The sequence below is a fragment of the Perca flavescens genome, chromosome 17 (assembly GCF_004354835.1).
Source record: "Perca flavescens isolate YP-PL-M2 chromosome 17, PFLA_1.0, whole genome shotgun sequence".
Taxonomy (NCBI): Eukaryota; Metazoa; Chordata; class Actinopteri; order Perciformes; family Percidae; genus Perca; species Perca flavescens.
In genome coordinates, this window is record NC_041347.1 from 25,089,799 (window position 1) to 25,113,284 (window position 23,486).

The 23,486-nt window shown below is 39.4% G+C and overlaps 1 protein-coding gene across 2 annotated transcripts in view; it reads left to right on the forward strand.

The window, feature by feature from the left end:
* anapc1 (anaphase promoting complex subunit 1) overlaps positions 1–19,030 on the forward strand; it is a 64,184-nt gene extending 45,154 nt beyond the window's left edge. For both annotated transcript variants that reach the window (XM_028603481.1, XM_028603482.1), the window contains exons 44-53: positions 2,909–2,995; positions 3,434–3,551; positions 6,924–7,001; positions 8,104–8,171; positions 8,388–8,526; positions 10,149–10,235; positions 14,700–14,795; positions 15,168–15,357; positions 16,898–17,029; positions 18,095–19,030. In XM_028603481.1, coding sequence (XP_028459282.1) covers positions 2,909–2,995; positions 3,434–3,551; positions 6,924–7,001; positions 8,104–8,171; positions 8,388–8,526; positions 10,149–10,235; positions 14,700–14,795; positions 15,168–15,357; positions 16,898–17,029; positions 18,095–18,237 — 1,138 coding nt within the window. In that variant the 3' untranslated portion in view covers positions 18,238–19,030. The remainder of the gene's footprint in view (positions 1–2,908; positions 2,996–3,433; positions 3,552–6,923; positions 7,002–8,103; positions 8,172–8,387; positions 8,527–10,148; positions 10,236–14,699; positions 14,796–15,167; positions 15,358–16,897; positions 17,030–18,094) is intronic.
* Positions 19,031–23,486: the final 4,456 nt, after the last annotated feature.

Genomic DNA, 23,486 nt, shown 5'->3' on the forward strand with positions numbered 1-23,486 from the left:
CACCTTATGGAGCTTTGATTTAAAAAAAAAAAAAAAAAAAAAAACTCCTGTTGTTATACAGTATTTATGTTTACATTATATTGTTATTTGAACAGCTGAGCATTTAATCATGAACAAGGTGAAGAAACCTGTTTATTATTCATTCATTCGATTTTGCAACTGTTCACTGAAATAGCCGGTTTCTATGAAAATACTTGTGACATGTCATATTTGGCTTTGACTTTGACTGAACTGCTCTCACTTTGCGGAAAAAATATCGGGATATATATCGTATATCGATATTCAGCCAAAATATATCGGGATATGACTTTTGGTCCATATCGCCCAGCCATAACACACACACACACACACACACACACACACACACACACACACACACACACACACACACACACACACACACACACAAACCAGGTTCTTCCAAACACTGACCCTGGCCTGGGTATTTTCAAGAGAAACAACGGCTCCCACTCTGTCATTACATGTTGCAAATGTTTCCCCACCTCCAGCCGTAATCCGATAACCCTTTTGATTGTATTCAAATCATGCGTTGTTTTAGACCTGCCAGATGAAAGCCCACGCAGCTGCAGGTACTCAGCTTGAATGTCATGCACCGTAGTATGTATTATAATGAGTGTGTTACCGTGGCTCTGCAGAAGTTAAAGTTCATGCTGGTGGGCAGACTCATGCCATGTCATTGTTGTATTTCCTTCCTTCTCTTCCTCTGCTCGTCTGTCATTCAGTCTCTCACCTGTTTGCTTTGGAAAAAAAAAATGTATTTACATTTGCTTTCCACGGATTTCATCGTTATCGAATCATCACTGTCATTATTTTTTCCATTCATTTTCTCACCTCTGTTTTTCGTCATTACTGCAAATATTCTGTGTGGGTTTCTTCCTTTTTTCAGTCTTCCTCCCTCACTCTCTCTTTCTATTGTCTCAGTTAGTTTCTCTTCCCATTTATTTTTTTTTTTTTTTTTTTTTTTTTTAGCAAGGTCTGAAGTGAAACTTCAGTTTTTCCGCATTTTTCAGCATTTTTCCGCACCCAGTCACAAATGGCGTTCAGACCACAGCATACTATAGGTCTATATTAGCTTATACCAAAGCCTAACAGGGGCTGTGCATGTCCTTCCCATGTTTGCATTGCTTTCCTGTGAGTGCTCTGGTATAAATACTTCTGCCATTGCCCTATGACCAAAACACTGGCCTCAGAACTGGATATGGTACCTGGATGTTGCCCACTGCTCCTAAAATAGTTAGCGTGGGTCAAATTCAGAGGACAAACTTCCGCACAGGGACTAATATAATATACTATACAATAGTATATATATATATATATATATATATATATAATATACACACACACACACTACCGGTCAAAAGTTTGGGGTCACTTAGAAATTTGCAATTATGTAAGCACATAATGTAATCTGAAAACTGCTGCCCTAATTAAAAAAAAGAATGCAACTGATCTCAGCTGGTATTCTGTCTGTAATGGAGTGGAATGGAAATTTTATAAGTGACCCCAAACTTGTGTGTGTGTGTGTATGTGTGGCATATAAAAGTGAGCATATAAAAGTGTGTATTTAACCATATTCGGTCTACAGAGGACAGCAGTGGTTTCCAACTTTTTGGCTTAAAGCAAATTGATATCTACTTGCGACCCTTGTCGTTTGTTTATTGGCTGTAGGCAGTTCGACCAAAGAATATTTTCACCTTTTCAGGATGTTTTTTTTGAAAATAAATTTATTTTATTTTTTAAAATGACGTATAATTGATTATCAAAGTAGCTGCAGATACATTTTCTATTTGTTTCAGCTCCAATCCAGCAATTTCCCTTGGGACCTGTAGGGGTATCCCGACCTTAAGATTACACTAGAGGAATTAAAACTTTTGGTAAAACACACAATTTTACCAGACCGTTAATTGTCAGTTAAAGTTTTCGCTCTTCCAAGCTGACAAATTGTAGCAGAATATTTTTTTGTATACATGAAGTGACCACACAAAAATGTTTTGAAAGAACATACTTGCTTTAAAAATCTTTGAAAACAAATGCCAATTAAAATTCACAAACTTTTGCTAGCTATTTTATACCAATATAGTGCCAGTGCAAAGATGGCAGCAGTATCTGTTATTTCATTCATTTTTCACTCTTCCAACCAATGAAACTTTAACTTCACTCATTCATTAGTTGCTGTTATGCATTCCCCAGTACTGATGTATTTAGACCAGGTTTGCTCTAAAATATGCCGGTTTATCTTCACCTTAACACACTACGAGTCTCTAACATGCCCCAAGCAGCCATTTAATTGAAGAGCATCCTTTACCTCAGTTGATCGTTAATAAGTGCTCTCACAAGTAACCTTCTATGTACAAGCAGCCTTTATTGTCTGACCCAACATTATTATAATTACTAAATTAGACAAAGCACACACTTCACTGCCAACTATTATTTTTAAGAGGCTCTGTTGTAGCTGTGTGATGACGTTAACTAGATTTCAACACTCCCCTTATTTTACTACAAGAGAGCAGAGGGTTTATAAAAAGTGTTTTATTTGGAGTGCGTCTTTCAAAATGTGTAATATTGGCTTTGCTTTGTGTTATGTTGTCTGGGGGAGTAAGAAATACATTCCCGCATTTATTGGGATCATAAACACTATAATTTTGTTATTTTTATCCTCCTGTCCCAAGTATACTTGTTATAACCATCACTGGGTGAATGTGGTAGCATTGGTTGTCAACTGTTACGGCAAGTGGGCAATTTTTGCTCATGCTTTGCTGTTGCTTGTGGCCAGTGGTAAGAGTTTAAGTATGTGTGTGTGGACCAGGATCTGGCTGGTTGGCTGTCAGTGAAGAAATTAATGAATGTATTTTCAGTATTTGTGATGTTGTTTGATTCTGTCTGTTAGGTACACCCTGAGCACCTCCAATTCAGCCATCGCTGCTCTGCTGTGTGCGCTGTACCCACACTTCCCTGCTCACAGTACTGACAACCGGTGAGACACACACACACACACACACACACACACACACACACACACACACACACACACACACACACACTCTATGATTAAAAGACCTTGGTCAAGTAGTGTATACAGATGCTTTAGAAAGTTTGTTTAGGTATGTATGTTTTGGGTTGAATGGATGGTGTTTGTCGCATGTGATGACCCACATGGTCCATAGAAACTGGACTTTAAATAAAAGTAAAAAAAAAAAAAACTTTAAATAAAAGTTCAAGTAAATTCAGCAGGTTTTCCAAACAGTTTTTCTGTTGTTTTGGTAAAAGAGGAGCTTTTATAATACAGGACAATATCATGTTGTCTGGATTCATGACTGTGTCGATCTTATTGTTATTATTTTTTAAAGACCATATACTAGATCTGTCTACTGAAAGAAAAATCGGTGTGTTGATGTTGCTCTTGTTGCTGCAGCTACCACCTGCAGGCCCTGCGGCACCTGGCCGTGCTGGCTGCAGAGCCACGCCTGCTGGTCCCTGTGGACGTTGACTCCCTGAAGCCCTGCTATGCCCTTTTAGAGGTAACCTACAAGGTAAGTTCATCAAGGTTGGTCAGGCTGACTGTTACGTCCCTACTTTGTCTAGGGCTGGAGGACGCGAACAATTTAAATAATAAACCCGGGCGAAGGGAAAAGGAAAGGCGGAAACGCTTTCAATGATAGCTTAAATGATTTATTATACAAACTAAACACAAAATAACCTTCAAAAGGAAGGCGAAAATTACCACACAAAGACGAATCGAAACACCACCGGCCCACTGGCTCTGGTACGCTGCTGGCTCCTCTCTCTGTCTCTCGCTGGCTTCCACTGAAGCATCCTGCTCTCCTGACGTCATAAGCACACCTGGAGGGAATCACACAGGCAGACAGCACCGCAAAACAAAACACGGCACGTAACACTGACACAGGTAGCCACAAACCTGTGAATGAAGGAGAAGCTCCCATTGCTCCTGGGCTGCCCTTCCCTTGAGCAAGGCACTCGTCCCAACACTGCTACAGTGTAGAGCACGGATGTTCAATTACAAATTCAATTTTAAAACCACAAAATGTAGATAGGGCAGACATTTTCAGCAACCTGTTTAAAATGTGGGCGTGTGTGGCTGCTTGTCTCTGTCACACACTATTTAGACACAACTGATAAATAAGTAAAATAAGTGCCTAGTTCAAAAAGCACAATTACAGTACAAACAAGATGATATTCCTAATAAATATAGTGGATGGGCAGACGTAGAGAAGAGGTGGAAGCGCCTCAAAGCTGCATGCTCCCTTTCGGCAGCCATGTTAACAATTGGGCCGTTCAAACAGGGTGCGCTGTGGCCAGCTCGCAATACACTGTGAGCGTATCTGGCAAGAAAACGTAATGATAATCTATCATAAACAATATAAAGGATATATTGTGTATAGCAGATTATGGTGGGCCACTGTGAGGTTGCTTCTTAGCCATATGTGGCTGCCAATTAAATAGGCCGGGTGTAGAGGCAGAGTTTGTTTTTAAAATGGCGTCGCAAGGCAACCAGGACTATAATATTTAAGAACTGATTAGTGGTTATTCCTACAGACAAATTGTATAATTGTTTCACCATGGCTACTTTTACTGTTAAATGTATTGAACATGCCCCAAAACTCAAAGTACAATTTGTACAGTGTTTCTGTATGATAGCATGCACTTCCTCCCTTCCTGTCCCTCCCTCCCTCCCTCCCTCCCTCCCTCCCTCTCTCTGTCTCTCTCTCTCTCGTCCTCTATCTCTGTCACACATACTTAATTGTCCATTGCTGCACTTCTTCTTGACAAGCTGTTTTACATGCAACCACATTCACACGAACACGCTAACACAAGCTGTAATGTACAATATGTGGTGGTTTGAGGCACAACAAAAATGGGCCTATCCACCAGACTTGCATGTTCATCTTTTCTTTCCTTTACGTCAGCATTACTGCTGTCAGCTGGACGGCTTCCTCAAATTCACACTTGAGGTGTAATTTATGCAACTTGCTCACACCATTCAGCCAAAGCCAGCGGTCTGCTAACAAGCAGATGATTGAAGTTTAGCATTTGTTAGAATTAGTAAACTACCACTTGAAGAAAAAAAAAACTACCTAGTACCAATTTTTAACCAAGTGAAATTGTTTGTTTATAGGATTCCCATTTGCTTCTGCTGTTGTGGTTTCTAGTCATCATGGGGTCCGTAACTGCACACAAATATACATGGGACAAGAATACAACAAAAATTAAATGATTAATTACACAGTTTAAAATAATAACACATGACCCAGAGAGTGATTAAAGAGTTATATGTTTACATTAGTACACACACAAGACTATATTTCATTTGCAGTCTGAAGCTGTTTAGATAAGTATTGTATTTTAAGTGTGTTGGTAAAAGGTTTCAATCTGAGGATGCTCTGTCTCCTTCAAATCATTTGTTTTAGAAACCTCCACATTTTTGCATAAACATTCTGTTTAAACTGGTCGGGATTGCTGAGAAAAACTTTAGTTTTTTAAATCCAAAAACACTCAGTTGAAACCAACAAGGAGTTCTGGTTCCTCTTTGTTATGCCAGTTCTGGAGAGGAGCCACTGTGATGCAGTCCACAATGGTTAAGACTTCCGATTTTGCGTGACTGACATTGCACAAGAGTACAGTGTGTCCATTCATTTTTGCTACAGTTATGTCATTTGGATCATGTGCGCTCTGTCACGACCATTTCCATGTGAAGCAGAAAGCAGACATACACTGCCAGCTGGTCCTGATGCCCATTTTTAGAGACACTTTTAAAAAACAAAGTTTAAAAAACCCAACCATCTGTTATAATGTTCAACCACAAAATAAGATGCTAACTGTAGATGTTTTCCAGTGTTCCATATTTACTCAACTATTATTTTCCTCCAGTCTTTCTGGAGTGCCCCAGCTTTTTCATGTGCATGCCATGTACATTCAACAGCCTTTGTTGCAATACTGTAGTTGTGTCTTTACAGATGCAGTAAATAGCTCCTGAATTACAGGAGCAGTACTTTCTAAATCACCCTCTGTGAGGTTTTGTTTGCTCTGGAAACAGTACTGTAGATGTGGCTTTTTTTAAGAAGTCTTTGTTGTTGTTAAGAATTTGGATTTCAAACCTTACTGATTTTGCAAGTAGTCATTTAAAATTCTTCTTTAAAGCTTTCAGTAAACCGTAGTCCATTGTGGCTGTCTGCTAAAGCAGAATGTGTGACCTTTATATGGAAGGGGAAACACTGAGGAAAGTAGGACTGTGCACATCCAATGGGGAGGGTAGGTGGTAGAGATTTATAGACCAAGATGGTTCGGACTGGAAGTTTCCGAATTTAAATGCCAGATCAACTGGAAATTCTTGTAGATGGATAGAAGAGAAATGTAGATGGTTAAAGATAGAGGTTTTTGTCCACAGTGAGGACCACGTCTGACAGCATTCCTCACTTTAATTAAATTCATACCAGAAAGCTCAGCTTGACACTGTAAAGATCAGTCACTCCTTGTGTGAGAGAAATGCAAACATTAATACGTACAAACATATAAGGTACAAACAAGGAATGGGGGGCGCAGAGTTGTTCGTCCTTAAGCCAACAGCGGAGGTAGTAATGGAGCCGAATGAAGTGAGTAGATGAACTGTGTCATTGCTACACAAGGCACAATTGCTGCAATGACACAGCTAGGCATGACACAGCTTGCATTTAGCACTGTTAAATCCGTACACTTCGATGCAGCTGTAATGTGTTTAGAGATTTCAGTTCAACTTTAGGTTGTGAGAGTGTGAAACTCTTTTGGCTAATTCTGGCACTTTTAACCCATGTATGATCATGTGTTTTATTAATTTGCACTGTCCCCTTTAAATAAACAGAATTGAGTTGTATGTTGCGGTGTTGTAATGACGCCATTTTCTGTTTCAGGAGACCAAGTGGTATGATGAGACAACGGTAGAATTGATGGCTCCCACCATGCTTCCTGAGCTGCACCTTCTTAAACGGGTAAAGTCTGAGAACAACACTTCACAGCTTCCGGACTTTGTAATCCAGTGGAAACTAGACTGTTCAGTGTACCTCCCTCTGTGCTGAGGATTAGCTAAGTGATGTGGGTGTAGAGCAGGGGTGTCAAACTCAGTTTCCCAGAGGGCCAGACTGGAAAATGAGAATCACATCAAGGGCCAGACATGTAGAGATTATTGACATGTGTTTTATTTAAGAGAAAAAGTCAAATATTTTGACTGTATTATTGAATGTCTCATATACTGTAGTTTTCTCGCTTACATTTTGGGCCTCATAAAGCCTCCAAAAAGTTTGGTAAAAAAGGTTCTCAGCCAAGTTCGCCAAAAAAGTTGGAAAAAGGCCGAAAACATTTCTATGCAAAATTGTCTGAAAAAGTCAGAAAAACATCAGAAAGTGCCAAAAAGCACGAAAAGTGGCAAAACATTGAGTAAAGCGTCCAAAATGTTAAAACAAAGTGCCTAAAGCATTGAAAAAAGCGCATATATATATTAGGGGTGGGGGAAAAAATCGATACAGTATAGTATCGCGATATTTTTTGTGGCAATACTGTATCGATACACAGACACCAAGTATCGATCTTTTATGATATATGTGTTGGTCAGTTTGTCTGCTTGACAATCACATTTTGCACCAATAAAATTGAAGTGAGATGAACAAACAGAGAAATGTATATTTTTAGATACAACAGATGTTGACAAAATTGTCCTTTTGGGACATCATTTGAAATTGGGAAAAATCTGAAGTTGTAAAAAAGGTAAAATATTGCAATATATCGCAGAATATTGCAATATCTTTAAAATCGCAATAATATCGTATCGGGACATAAGTATCGGGATGATATCGTATCGTGAGGCCTCTGGTGATTCCCACCCCTAATATATATATTGTGGGCCTACATTTATTGTGAACCTAAATTGAAATGCGGGCTGTATCAAAACCTGTGAGGGGCCGGATTTGGCCCTCGGGCCTTGAGTTTGACACGTGGGGTAGAGTATTGATAAATGCATTATTTGGCGATAAAACAGGCACACACTGATACCATAATCCTTTCATTTTCTAATTTGTGTTTATTTATTGGTTGCAGGTAAAGGTGAAGGGTCCACGATACTGGGAACTGTCCGTAGACCTCAGCAAAGAAACACAGCATCTAAAGTCAGTATAGAGGGACATTTCAGTAAACCTCATCTTTAACTCATTCAATCACTCAAATAATACCACTAAATACACAGTGTGAAAAGGATACCGGACCACCTTTGGCTTCTTGTGCCACTATTTTGATAGGGAATCCAGGGTGAAACTCTGATCTCATGAATTGACTCAATGGTCGACAAACTTAAAGGACAATCTCTCTCTTTACATCTCCCTCAGGTCCATCCTATCCAGAGATGGGGTGTTGTATGTTAAACTCCGGGCCGGCCAGCTGCCCTACAAAGACGACCCTCAGGGCTGGAAGAGCCTGCTGGCCTCGACCGTCAACCACCGCAACTCTGGAGTCAAAGCCTTCGAAGTAAAAACATATAGATGTCACACATACCCAATAGGGCTGCAGCTATCGATTATTTTAGTAATCCAGTATTCTACAGATTATTCCATCGAGTAATCGGATAAGAAATAATTTTGCTTTATAGTAAATGGCAAAAGTAAATATACAAAAGAGAGGTTTCCTTTTCAGAAAAAGCTAAATTTTTATTGCTTAAATTGCATACAATAACAGGGATAGACGCTAATGTTTTTGAGGACTGGCTGCACAGGCCACAAAGCCCTTAAAATTGTTGGCCAACGTACATTTTTGGCAGGCCAAATGTAAACCTCTGTAATTAAGTCCCAACTTTTCCGCCCCCCTTCCCCTTCATGCCTCTGGCTCTTTAGACTGGATATGCAAAATAGCTGTTCACAGCTAAGCCCAGTTAAATGTGTCTGTACAAAGCTTACAGCAGGGCTATTCAACTATACTGTTCAGGGGGACACCTTTTCAGAGGCTAATCTAAATTTAGAAAGAATGAAGAAAGCAGACATCAGCGGCTAGGTCCGATGATGTCATCAACGTGCATAATAATTAGCCATGTGCAGGTGCAGCTGGTAGAGAGAGAGGGGCTGGTTTGTCTTCGCCAGTTTACAATAATTTGTCCAAATTTCAAGATTCCTGGTAAACTAAGATAAACTGTTAGACCACAAACCGACAGCTTTTCGTTAATGTTATCTTGTGTCGGGTCCGCTCCGTGGAATGGATGAATAGACTGGATGTTTTCTGCTGAGATGCTGTAACATGAGCAATGGCGCCATGCCATTTTGGTAAACTAGTTCCATTTTACAATAGACACACTGTACAAAGTTTTACTTTTTTGCAGCTTAAAATGATCCCAAACGTTCTGTAGTTTTCGCCACCTGTCTCTTCTCTTAGCCCCTCATTACTTTTGTTCTCTTTCCTCATTCGTAATCCACGTCAATCTTCACGGCCACAGCAGCGTCAGCCCATTGTGTGATAATAATAATCATCCGTGCGGAAACAGTAAGCGGTTATAATGTTAGTTACATTGATTAAACAAAGCTTCGAGGCAGAGAATTTTTAGTAATCAGTTATTCAAGTTACTCAAGGAATCATCAAATAATTTAGGATCATCTGTGTGTCTATGATCAAGCCTCAGTTTGGGCTTCATTACAACCGCTTCCTGCTGGAGATGTTCTGACATGTTGTAAATTGCAGTTTATGTCGTTTATAGTGTTTTAGTTTAGATTTTTGCTTTCAATAACATTTCCTTTAGTAACTTTGGTTGGAAACAGTCCAACGCATTTTAAGAAATAAGTCCACCAATACCCAGATATAAATAGCAGTGAGTGGAATTGATTTGACCTCCTCCCCAGTGGCTGGTTGTGTCCAGTCTTGGCAGGTTGTCACTGCAGGTTCAACAGGCAACTGTGTGGTTGACAGACTATTAATGGTTTCCTGATGGCCTCAGTGTATGCTGTCAACAAACCTGCAGGTCTCTAATTATACTCTTTTCTTCCATTCATACTTTGGCTTCGGATTGTCTAAAATAACCCTTTCACTTTTCTTTCCTCTGTGACTGTCTTTTAAATTCGCCCTTGTTTCTCTATAATAAATGTACATTTCTTCATGTGTTCCTGCAGCCTGAAGCCATCTCCACGTTCACCTCAGAGCCTGCCTTGGTCTCCTTTGCCGAGTTCTTCTGTAAAACATCTGAAGAAATTAAACACGTGAGTTTAACACAAAGAAGTGGATGTAGGTGACCTCTGTGTCTTTGAGGCACCAGTGAGCCTCCCTTCTCGCATTTTTGAACGGTTCACACGTAGCGCACAAGCTTGTGCACTGGAGCCAGCCAATGCCGATTTGGGGCTTTTGCCGGGGAGCTCCAAAAAAAAACGGTCCGCAAGAGGAAAACTTAGTGGGAACTTGCCATTACATAACAGTCACACCTGGCAATTAGGAACAACGACTAATAGCAACTCATCTCTACGTAAAAACTAGTTTGTATTGTAAAACTTTAGAGGTTTATTTTTTGAGAAGAAAACACTGGGGGGGTTTGGTTAATGTTCCCAGCAAGTCTGAGTGCATCAGGGAATTTTACAGTGTAGATGCTATGTACTTGATAGCCTCATTCACAGATTCATTTTATTATAAGGTTGGCTTCAGTCCTTCTATTGGAAAAAGCCCCCCCCCCTCTCCACCCCACCCCTTTAGAAAAACATTAAGTAACCAGGAAGGATTTTTTAGCTCCTGGAGGTGCTCTGATTTTAATAATGGAAAGTCACGCAAAGGTTGTTGAATGTTTTATTAGAGCCAAAATGGAAACTGAGCTCTAATTCACACTTTCCTCAACATTAGTTTTGAGTGTGTGGTTGGTCTGGCTATCACTACAGAAACTCTCCGCTCTGTTAAAACTCGGCTCCAAATGCTTTCCTCCCAGCCAACTGGTTTTGGGAGCGAAAACACAAAGATGTGTTTGTTGTTTTTGTCAAAAACTAAATTAACATAATTACATTGACCCTGAATCCCTGCTAATGTCACCTAAATCAGTTCTTCAGGCTAGCATCTTGATAAGCATCCGCACATCTAGTCACAAGTATGTGAAAAAGGACTGTTTGGAAAATTAAATATAGACAAAACTACAAACAATCAAGAGGAAGAGAAGTTGGTATGCCTCATCATATACCACATGAATAACATTTAAGCATCTAATAGTCATTAAAATGAATGTTCCAATTTTAGTAAAAGTCAAGGTTATGTGTCAGCTCTTAATAAATTATATCTTTAGCTTTCCCAAATAACATTCAAATATCAAAATACATGCAAACACACTGAATGTTTCTATAATAAACAAAATGTGTACCATAATTAAGACCTTACATCACAGAGTGCAAAATGATTCTACAAGCAACAATGGCATCTTTCAGGAGAGATTGATTAAAAGTAAAAGTGTTGACCAGACTTTCTGTCTGTGTTTTTATATGGTTATGCAATAGATTGTAATAAATAAATTGACTCCTTGAAACATGTCTGGATAAGCTAACAAGTTTCCAAGGCTCAATAATGTCTGTGGTCTTGAAAGAGATCTTGGAAATATTTTGAGAAAGACATTCAACCATGACTTTGACTCAAATTGACAAAACAAAACCGATTAGTAAACAAGATAAATGGAGAAAAAAAACTCTGTGTGCAGCTGCGTTAAATGTGGTTTAAAATCGCAAATGCATACATTTTTCATGTGAAATATCCAAAGCTGTTTGGCAGAAACTTGTGTTCATGCAGGATCCCATCGAGTAGGAAGCTGATTCAGTAAATAGGTTTTCAGGGCCTTTAAATGTAGTACACTGAGGGCGCCCAGATAGCTCAGTTGGTAGAGCAGGTGCCCATATATAGAGGTTTACTCCTCGACGCAGCGGGCAGGGTTCGACTCTGACCTGCAGCCCTTTCCTGCATGTCATTCACCCTCTCTCTCCCCTTTCATGTCTTCATCTGTCCTCTGAAAATGCCCCAAAAATAATCTTAAAAAATAAAATAAAAAATCTTCTAATAAAAAAGATGTAGCACACTCAGAGCAGGCACTTCACGTTTCTGTGCTACAACGTGGCAGATTTTCTCAGCTTTAAACACACAACTTTAATTCAATTCAATTTTATTTATAGTATCAAATCATAACAGAGTTATCTCGAGATACTTTACAGATAGAGTAGGTCTAGACCAGACTCTATAATTTACAAAGCCCCAACAATTAAAGTAATTCCCTCAAGAGCCAGCATTATAAATGGCTATTGCGACAGTGGCGAGGAAAAACTCCCTCTTGGGAAGAAACCTTGGCAGACCCAGACTCTTGGTAGGCGGTGTCTGACGGGGCCGGTTGGGGGTGTGAAGGCGATAATAGTTGCATTGAAGATAGTGGAACAGTGACTTTGAAGGTAGTCGTTGTAGTTCATGTCACAGCAGGACGTTGCGGGATGAAACGTGGCGCTGCAGAGCATGGGTGGGTGCAGCAGACACAGCAGGACGCGGCCGGGCGTTGAAGGGAATCGCAGAGCATAGCTGGGAGCGCAGTGCTCTAGTGGGACAATAAGGTACTAAGAGCTGTTCTAGATAGGATGGTGCTTGACCATTTAGGGCTTTGTAGGTCAGGAGAAGGACTTTAAAGTCAATCCTGTATTTTACAGGAAGCCAATGCAGAGAAGCTAAAACAGGAGAAATATGATCTCTTTTCTTAGTTCTAGTCAGAACACGTGCTGCAGCATTCTGGATCAGCTGGAGAGTCTTAAGGGACTTATTTGAGCAACCTGACAGTAGGGAGTTACAATAGTCCAGCCTGGAAGTAACGAATGCATGGACCAGTTTTTCAGCATCGTTTTGAGACAGGATATTCCTAATTTTGGCAATTTTACGAAGATGAAAAAAGGCTGTTCTCGATGATTGTTTTAGATGGGCGTTAAAGGATACATCCTGATCAAAAATAACTCCTAGATTTCTGACAGTAGTGCTGGAGGCCAGGACAACACCATCCAGAGTAGCTATATCTGTAGATAATGAAGTTCGGAGGTGTTTAGGGCCCAGCACAATAACTTCAGTTTTGTTACAGTTTAACATCAGAAAATTATAGGTCATCCAGCATTTTATATCTTTAATACATGCTTGAAGTTTAGCTAACTGACTTGTTTCGTCTGGTTTGATTGACAAGTATAATTGGGTGTAAATCCGCATAGCAGTGATAGTTAATTGAGTGTTTCCTAATGATATTACCAAGAGGAAGCATATACAAGGAGAACAAAACTGGTCCAAGCACCGAGCCCTGTGGAACGCCATGCATAACCCTCGCGTACTTAGAGGATTTATCATTAACCTCAACAAATTGAGATCGATCAGAAAAATAAGACTTAAACCAGCTTAGTGCAATTCCTTTAATTCCGACTAAGTGTTCCAATCTCTGTAACAGGATTGTATGGTCAATAGTGTCAAAAGCAGCACTAAGATCTAATAAAACAAGTATGGAGACAAGTCTTTTGTCTGCAGCAGTTAGAACGTCGTTAGTAATTTTCACCAGTGCCGTCTCTGTGCTATGGTGCTTTCTAAATCCTGATTGAAAGTCTTCAAATAAGCTGTTGCTATGGAAAAAATCACATAACTGATTAGCAACTACTTTCTCAAGGATCTTGGAGAGAAAGGGAAGGTTGGATATAGGTCTATAGTTTGCTAAGACCTCAGGATCGAGGGTGGGTTTTTTCAGAAGAGGTCTTATCACGGCTACTTTAAATGACTGCGGTACTTTATATGTCATACACAATTTAAAATGCATATGTACATATATTAGGACCAAGGCTCAATCTGCTTATTAATCACTTGACTCCTATTTTCTGAATAAAGAGGCTGCTTCCGGTTAATGAGTTGGATTGCACAGAGGTTACTAGTTTCAGCTTGAACAGTGAAATGGAAGAAAATGTGTGGTTTTGTACCTCAGCGTTCTGTAATTGAATTTAACGACATGGTCATTTTGAGTCCTTCAATTTCATTCATAAAACCTTCAAAGTAATTTGAAAGTCATTCATTTTGCGTACCGGAACCCTGTTGAAAAACACAAACTTAGGGCACCTTAGAGCGCGCACCCATATTCAGAGGCTCAGTCCTCAACACAGCGGCCGCAGGTTTGATTCCGACCTGCAGCCCTTTGCTGCATGTCATTTCCCCTCTCTCTCCCCTTTCATGTCTAAGCTGTGCTGTTATAAATAAAGGCCTAACAAAAAGGCCAAAATAAAAAATACAAACTTAAATATACTTGCTGGTATATACAGTAAGTGGTGTTTACGCTTAAATGCCAAAAACATCATGAAATGGGAACTCTCGCTCACGAATGAGGAAAAAAAAACTAAACCAGCTGCTTTCATTGAAATTCATCATAAGGTTTGCGTCTGACTAACACGATATGTGCGGAAATGCAAAATGTATCATGATAAAGCATTTAAACTGTAATGTACCAAAACAAGCTTCAAGAAAAAGCATCATTGTTGAATAAATTACTCAACTAACTTAAAACTGTAGCTGCTAAACAAACCTAAATGAGCTCGGTATTTGAGATTTATTTTCTGTCATGAAGCCATCTATATTTTGTCAAAATGTCTGTTATTTTAGAGAGAATGTATCTAATGTATGCACTAACCTGTTGGTCTGTGTTGTGTTTGCAGAGGGATGATACTCTTGTGTTGTTCTCGGCTATGCTGTATGAATGTGTGACGCAGGAATGTCCAGAGATGCTGCCCACATATATTGCTGTTGAGCAGGTAACACACACACACACACACACACACACACGTGTGCTAATGTGTGCAAATTGGTCCTCCTTTTACTTGTCAGTCCTCCTCTTACTTGTCGATGTTTCAGCATTTGTAGTGCAATTACATTACCAGGCAACAACAATGAAAACATTTTAAAAAATTAATAAAATAAAGGCAGAGTTCCCTCTGATAGGTTACTCATCTCAAGTTAGTTTTGTTTCCCCAAAATTGAATTTCATCAGAGAGGCTTCCTTCGTTTTGAAATATCCAGTGACAGATCCACTGACAGATGAAAACCTAAAGTCACTGGCAAAGATAAAAATTAATTCTGCCCATGTGATGGTAATATTAACGTGTTTCATTGCTGATGTCTTTCAGGCGGTGGGTGCTCTACGTCGGGGCGACCTGCTGCAGACCTTCCCCTTGTGGCAGATGCGTTTGGTGGTGGAGCTGTGGGACAGCAGGGTGCTGCGGGGTCCAGCTAACCGCCACAACGCTCTGCTCACCTCCGAGTTTCTGCCTGTCATGAAGAACATGGTGGATGTAGCACTAGACAGCTGGCTCAAAGGTGAGGAGGGGCGGGACGGATGGAGTAAGTGTCTGGGAGTGAATAAGAAGGCCGATCAATAGAGTGAAGACAACAGGTTGTGAATGCTGAAAAAAAGGCTCTGTAATCCCCACCTCTTCTTTAACACACAGCTAGCAGAGCCATTTCCACTGCCATCCTTTTTCCATTACAGTAAATAAAACCGTGTAAATACAGCAACCTGACGGAATAGACCCAGATTCAACACAGTTACTGTGGGGAATTTTTTAACTCAGAACCTAAAACCCCAAAATACTATCCTGTTTTCCTGGTACCAAGTTGTTTGATAATTAACAAAAAGCCTCAAAGCAGCAACCAGTGTCCTCTACTATTTCCTCCTGTTTTCCTGGTACCTTGATAATTAACAAAGCCTGGCATTAGCGGTTATTCCAGTGTAGCTCCTCATTTAATGATGAATTAGAAACTTGATGGGCAAATACAACTATATTTAAATGCGTACTCACCAACATTAAGGACAAAATGAGACTTCTTTAAAATATTAAAGAAAGCATGAGTTCTTTACATAATTCATTTCACTTCGACTACATGAGACAAAAATTTAAATTTGGCTTGGTTTTGCAGCAGTGTCACTGGTGGAGTATTTCACAAGCTGGGTGTGTTTCAGCTCGATTTCCTATTCAGGGTACACCCTGCACAATAATGTTGAACAGACTGTGCATACACTCAAACAAATTCACATTCCATCACATACTTGCACATGCATGCACACACCCCTACAGTAATACATGAGAGGCGTGGGAAACAGGTGAAGTCGTCAAACGAGACTGTTATCATGTAAACAGTTCAAACGTGCTTTCACTGTCATGTTTCGTGAAGCCTCTTGGTTCTGTCACGTTTCAAAGGAAAACCAAACTGTCTTGATCTCAAGCGTCAGGAATGTTGCTGTTCTCTGGAACTATCCCACGAATGAAATCTGGTTCAAGATTTCTTTGTTATTTTTTAGGATTTGTGTTTCTTCTCCTCTGCTCTCAGTGCTGTTTGACTTTCTATTAATGAAAAAGTGTTATACAGACAGCGGACATTATTGAAAGGAATGCAGTTTCTAGAAGTTTTCCCATTATAGAATTTGACAAATGATGATGTGGTGAACAGAATATTAATTTTGCATTGTTTTAGTTTTATATTTAATTGTAGTTCATTTCGGTTTCATATTTAAATTCTAAATTCATTTAGATTAAGGCATTATGATTCTTATGTCAAACAAGTGTTTTTATTTTTTTTCCCCCCTGTGGAGAAAGAAAGATGATCTGTACTTGACTTGTAATAGTAAACAGTTGTGGCAGCAAACATGTTTGATCATGTTTATTGCACTTTGCAGTCTGTCAACACTATCCTGTCTGATTTCCTTTATCTTACATTCAATCAGAAACAAGCTTTTACATTTATCTTGTACAAAAAATGTTTAATTGTTGCCTGATTTATTTTAATGAAAGCTGTAGGTACACCTGACAAAAAAAAAAAAAAAAAAAATGGTATGCCTTGTTTGTGTATTTTCTCCTAGACAACAGCTCAGTGTTGAGATCCTACATGAGGGGCGAGGCCCTCCCTAAAAACGCCCAGTCCATCATGTTGGCCTGCTTCCTGGTGTACCGCTCCATCCCCTGCCTCAGGAACACACACACACAGCTGGAGAGTAAGATAAACACAAGTTCTCACTATACTGGACAGCTTGACCTGTGCATACTTACTGTGTATTTGCATGTAAACAAACAACATACTGTTCATACACACAAAAATATAGTTCCCTTGTGCAGCTTTAAACTCTCACTGCTATCGACTTACTCTGTGCTGGAAAGTAACTAAGTACATTTATTCAAATGCTGTATTTATGTGCAGTTTTGAGGTACTTGAGTGTATCCATATTGTTGGAGCCATTTCACCGGCCCATAATTGTTAATGGCAGGAGGGCATAAACAATTCAATAAATATTTACATAATGGAGCCAACAAACAAGTTACTTTTCAGATTAAGATTTTATATCAAAAAAACACGTTTAGCTTGTAAAATTCAATGCATGATGGAAGATTAAATTAATTTGGCTAGTGTCTAGTAGGGGCTTCTTCTCACAGGTTTCAGATATTAACAATTTCAACAAATTTGCTCTCTACACTATGGTTTCATTTGAATGAATCTTTACAATCGTTCAATATTTCACAAAAAAAGATTTTCAAAATATTTTTTCCTCCTTCTTTCCTACGACATTAATCGTCTCATGATGAACTTGTTACTGTTGGATGGGGCCCGACCCCCAGGTTGGGGAAAAAACTTGACTAAACTACTTAACTATATCTAAGTAGTTCAAGCTAGTTCCACTTTGAGCAGCTAATGCTTACACATTGTTTCATTAGTACTAACAATCTAATCCTATAAAATGTAATTTTGTTGTGTTACAGTACATCTTCCAGCAAAACAAGTGCTTTTTATTTTGATACTTTAAATACATTTCACTGATAATACTGTACCTTTTGTAATGGAGTATTTTTTACATTTTTATACTTGTAATTTGACTTGAGTTAAGCATTTGAGTCTGTGTTCCCCCACTGTACTTACATTGATCAGATTACATAATTGAGTCTCCTTAAGCCAAGTCCCATCCCAACATCCTGTTCATGCAGAACAACTACAAACTACCAAAGAAAATGCTTCTTTGGACAGTGATGTTTGACTCGTCTGAAACTCTTGTTCTCTCTCCCTGCAGGTTGCCGCTCATTTGGGGATTTATTGTCGCGTAGCACCGAGTTACGCATCCCTCTCAGAGACCTGCTGAGGCTGGTTCCTGTCCTGCTGGGCTCTGCCTCCGGAGCACAGACACTGCTGGGCTTCCCTCTAAAAGCATTTTGATCCTGATGCTCAGTACTAGTCTGGTACTAGTCTGGCTAGTAACCTCTCATAGCCTTACGTTCCCACTGTGAGCACAGGTAGGACAGATAACTAATTTCTACCTGTAACACCTACTGGTGTGTGCAACAAGTGGGACAAAATGTCACCATAAGAGGTCTTACTGCATCGCTGCAGCGTGGCTGCTCTGCCTCTGTAAAGAACTGTTTGGAAAATACATACGGTTTCCTTTCTAGCCCCTACTAACTAATATTAGTTTTGTAATATAATATTTCTGTTTAGTATTTTTACAGCATAAAGAAAGTTTAGGCCGCAGTAATGATGCAGTACATGTGCCATGTCTGTGGTACAACAAATCCAGTATGGGGACTTTTTTGATGTGTACCAACTTTTTCTCACCCCCAAACATGGACAGAAAGGACTGGGGAAAAAAAAAATGAAAGGACTCGGCTGGACTCGTACCAGTGCCGACGCTGCTTGTGTGGGCTCTCATTGAGTTCAGGCCCCTGTGTTGTGAGGACGAGCAGACCAAGGCAAGATAATAAAATAGAACCTTTTAAAAAGTACCTGCACACCTCATTATTAATATCGTGGTTTATTCTGTCTTGATATTTCCTCACAAGGCTCAGTCAGTTCTTGCGGTAATCAGGACGTCAACTGCCTCTTTTGTTTTGTTTTTACTTTTAGTATGTGAACCACTTTGAAGAAAATATTTCGGAAAGTATGTGCATTTCGTGGGTGTTTCTTCCAAAGGCCAGCTGAGGTCTCGCTGCTCATTAAAGAGAACTGTACTCTCCTTTTTTGTTTTGCTGTATTCTCTCATTAGCTGAAACTGGTTAGGCTTCTGACAGTGTTGTCCGTCATGTCTAGTATATTTAACACAGATGTCGTTGTGGTATCAACACATCTGGCAAGGACAGAATCTATATATTAAGGCCTAACTGAGTTTTTTCAACAAGCACTTCTGTTAGCTGAATTTTGTCTTGACTTGCCACGTTACCTCAAGGCAATGATGAAGGCTGCTTTAGCCAATCACCCCCAGACAAATCTGTCTTAACTGTTGGTCAGAAATGCAGTTTGGTCTTTAAAACAGTATAAAAGTGTTTCAGATATGAAGATTAATGACCACAAAGGTTCTCTCTCGAAATAAGTAATCTGATATTTAAATGATACAATTAACATTTAAAAATTGTAAGTAATATAGTCAGCAACACCCAGCTAGTGATGTGATATTGTCCACAGGGTCAGGATGTTTTTCCTGAATACATTTGCACATTTGTTATGTAATGCTGTTGAATTTTCTCATACAGCTGAATGTCAGTGTTGTGCTTAGCCAACAACTTTGAAACCTAAGACTGTGGGACTTTTACTACCAGTGCATGAATGCAGCATATGTGCCTATGACATTTATGGAGGCACTTGTTACGATTTTGACTGAGGGGGTCCCACGGTGTCAGACTTTGAAAACCGACGCCTTTAGCTTTTAAAGTTGTTTAAAAGGTCTTGGATTTTGATGCTCAACTGAGTATGGAAACCTGTAAAGTCCTTAGTGTGTGGGAGGATGTGCATTGTGTGTTTGGCTCAGAGTCTTAGATCATGTCTAACCAACAGCTCTGAGGACATTCCAAAGTAAATGGAAAACATCCAAACAAACAAGTGGTCCACACCCTCCTCACAGAGCTGCAACACACAGAGCAGCTCCTCACACTCAGATCAAACTCTTTAGATGCTAAAATGTGAGTTAATTTTGTACAATGAGGTTAGATGAATAATGTTAAAGGGGCACATGCCACATGCCTTTTTTTTTTTTTTTTTTAGTGGTAGTCTTTAGCTGCACAAAAAGCGGGTTCTAATGATGTCTTTTCTATCTGTTGTAAGTCTGTTCTTTCTCATACCGAGGCTAATGTCTCTGGTTTGCGCTGACAACCGCACAGGATTAGATCTGTTGTTTAAGTGTGGGTGGACCAGCAAAATCATTGTGCTTTCTGCTGAACAAATTATTTACCTTCTCTAAAGGGATTTTCTTAACTTTTTAACATTGAAAAGGCTCCAAAAATAGCAACCACACGTGACTCATATACTTTTTAGGGTTTGAAAGAAACATTTAGACCCAAAACTAAAAAGACAGTTTTTTTTTTTTTTTTTTTTTTTTTTGCCCACAAGAGGACATTTTGTGGTTATTTCTATTATGTCTTACTTACGCACTTCCTGGCTTGTATTGGCACTCCCAGTTATTGGGTGGATATTTGACCTAAACACCGATGCTTCATTTTCTCTTCACTGTAATTCTCTTTTATTCTGTATATACTATATCATATGTATGTGACAACTGAGGTTTGTGCAGGGCTTGGCATTAACTTTTTGAGGCACTTGTCCTTCGGACAAGTACATTTACGTTTCACTTGTCCATGAACAAAAGTCACTTGTCCGGGTAAAGATTAATCATTTTATAATTTTTTTTATGTTTTGCTAATGCAGAATTTTAAGAAACCATTGAAAGCATCCAAACACTATCAACATTAATACAATTCAGTTTAAACAGTAGAAACAAATGTGTCCCAAGAATAGATTTCCCCTTCAACAAGAAAAAAGGATCTCCAGACTCATAATACAAAGTTATACTTTGCACGCTGGTGTGCAGAAGTTAATATATTGAGATTCTAAGTGAATATTTTAAAGTTTCTCATTACTTTCAGATTCCTAGTCAATATTCTAAGTTACTATGTCAATTGAGATATTTTGAGATATTGAGTCAATATAATGAGATTGTATGTCAATATTTTGAATGTTCTCATTGCTTTGAGATTCTTAGTCAATATTCTGAGTTACTAAGTCAATATATTGAGATACTGAACCAATATGTTGAGTTACTAAGTCAATATATTACGATACTAAGCCAATATATTGAGATTAAGTCAATATTTTAAAGTTTCTCATTACTTTGATATTCTTTGTTTATATTCTGAGATACTGAGTCAATATATTGAGATACTAATTCAATATTTTGACCAGAGGTAGTGGTGACTTGAACTTATACTATATCTAAAATAATTTTGTAGACATAACAATGGATTTTGCCACTAAATGTTGGTGTCAACGTGTTTTTTTTTTTTTTCTTTCTACAATTTCACTTACCAAGGGATCCTTTAAAAAGGTGTAGCTACTTTACAGTTGATTATTACCTGATATTTAATCCGCTACAAACGAGTAGCGGAGCAGCTAGTAACGTTACGAGGCAGAGAGCCAGCCGTCAAGAGTCAAATTAACTTCATGCTTCATCCGCACAAAGCACACTTCTATTGCCACGGTGACAGCTTTATTCGCTCGTTTTCTGTGAACGATGTGGGGACGGGTAACGTTAAAGCGTAGTTAGCATGCTAACGTTAGCTAACTAACACCGGCTGCCTGGCTTGCTGGTTCGCGGTGCTTTCATGCTGTATCGCTTACAGAGAAGGAGCTGAACAGTGGGCTGGGTCTAACGTCAGCGGTCCGCTCTCCCGCTGCTGCTGGGTCTAACGTTAGTTAATGTATTTGTTTCAAATCGGTAAAGTAAAATCTGTAACATAAACGGAATGACTGGCACATAATAACGTATATAATGCTTCATCCACACAAAGCACATTGCTATCGCCACGAGTGACTTCTGTTTTCAGCTTGTTTTCTGTGAACGATGTGGCGAGGAGGTAACGTTAAGGTGGAGTTAGCAAGCTAACACCGGCTAGCTCGCCGTGCTTTCATGCTGCTTCGCTTTCGGAGAATGCGCTGAAAAGCGGGCTGGGTCTAACGTTAGCGGCCCGCCGACCCGCTGCCCAGGATTGTGGGGTAAAATATGTATTTGTTTCAATTCTGTAACATTGACGAAATGAGTGGCATTTTGATTTGTTTGAGTTTTAACTTGTCCAGTGGGGCAAGTAAATTTCTCTTCCACTTGTCCTACAAAAAATCCACTTGTCCCGGACAAGCGGACAAGCCTTAATGTCGAGCCCTGTTTGTGCATCCCTTTTTTTTCTTGAGAAATGGTTTTCTCTTTGTAATATAATTCAATACAGAACACGCCAGAAAACACACCAACAGTCCTGTTGCTGCTGAAAGACATAGTACCTGGTCGTCTTCGCAAAGGTCTCATGTAATCAAAGTAATCGTATCATCATACTCACATTTGTTTGACATTTAAAGCTGCACAAATATTTTTGTATTAACAAAGGATAAATATGAGACTACGTATATTGTCAAAGCTATCTCTCACAGTGGCCAACCCACCGAGAATTATCACCCGACTAGAGCCCTCAGCTCTACAAAGTGCTTTAGCGTTTTTTTAGCTCAGTGTTTTGGTTTTCAGTCTTGAAAACGTCGCTCTCATCTACCTTCTTTCCAGTCGCATCAGGCAGTTGTGTTACACGAAAAACTAAACAACAGAAGGAATGTCAGACAGACACAGCTAGTTGGTAGACCCAGAAACATAGATACATAAATACATTATGCACCAAAACAAGACTACGTGAATGACCTCCGATACATCCGCATTTATGCACACAGAGCTGTACATAGCAGGAGAACAAATATTGGACGCCAAATGAATGATAATGTTGCTCTGTGTCTGCTGGATATGTAAATAGGCCACTGTTAGCTAACATGTTAAGGTGATAAGTCAATGTTGTGTTTTTAGCCTGTTCCGCTCCACCTAAGTGACAAGAAAAAGATTAAATGCAGCTTTAATGCTCCAAAACCGGTAAATAATAGTAAATGTGTTAAACACTTCTCCACACATATATTCTTTACTTGTGAGCTTTACTTTGATGCTGTCTGCATTAAACTTGTTAGAATAACTATTAGATCATATCTTATCATTAGGACGTCTGCCACCGTAATTGTCCTCCCTTCTAACTATGCCAACATGCATAGCATGTATGATATTTGACTGAGTATCCAGTGTAACCAAGCCTTCAGCGTCTTGCTGTGTTTAACTTTCTGATAATGTTCGTGTGGTTTCCTGGAAACACGTGTCACTTTCAGTCAACTGTCTTAAAAAACATTCCAGAGAAATGTCACGAACAGTAAACAGAGTGCGGGGAAGCAGGAACTGGAACCGCCCGTGGGTGTCGTGGAGTGTCTTAAAGATGCTCAAAGTCTGGTGGTTTTAATAGCCCTGGAGTCTCCACTGAAGGCCATTTAAAGGCCTCTTTTCTGAACTTGTATGAGCTACTTGTATGCCTGGTTTTGTGATGCCACGGGGCCCCAGTATGTTCAAAGTA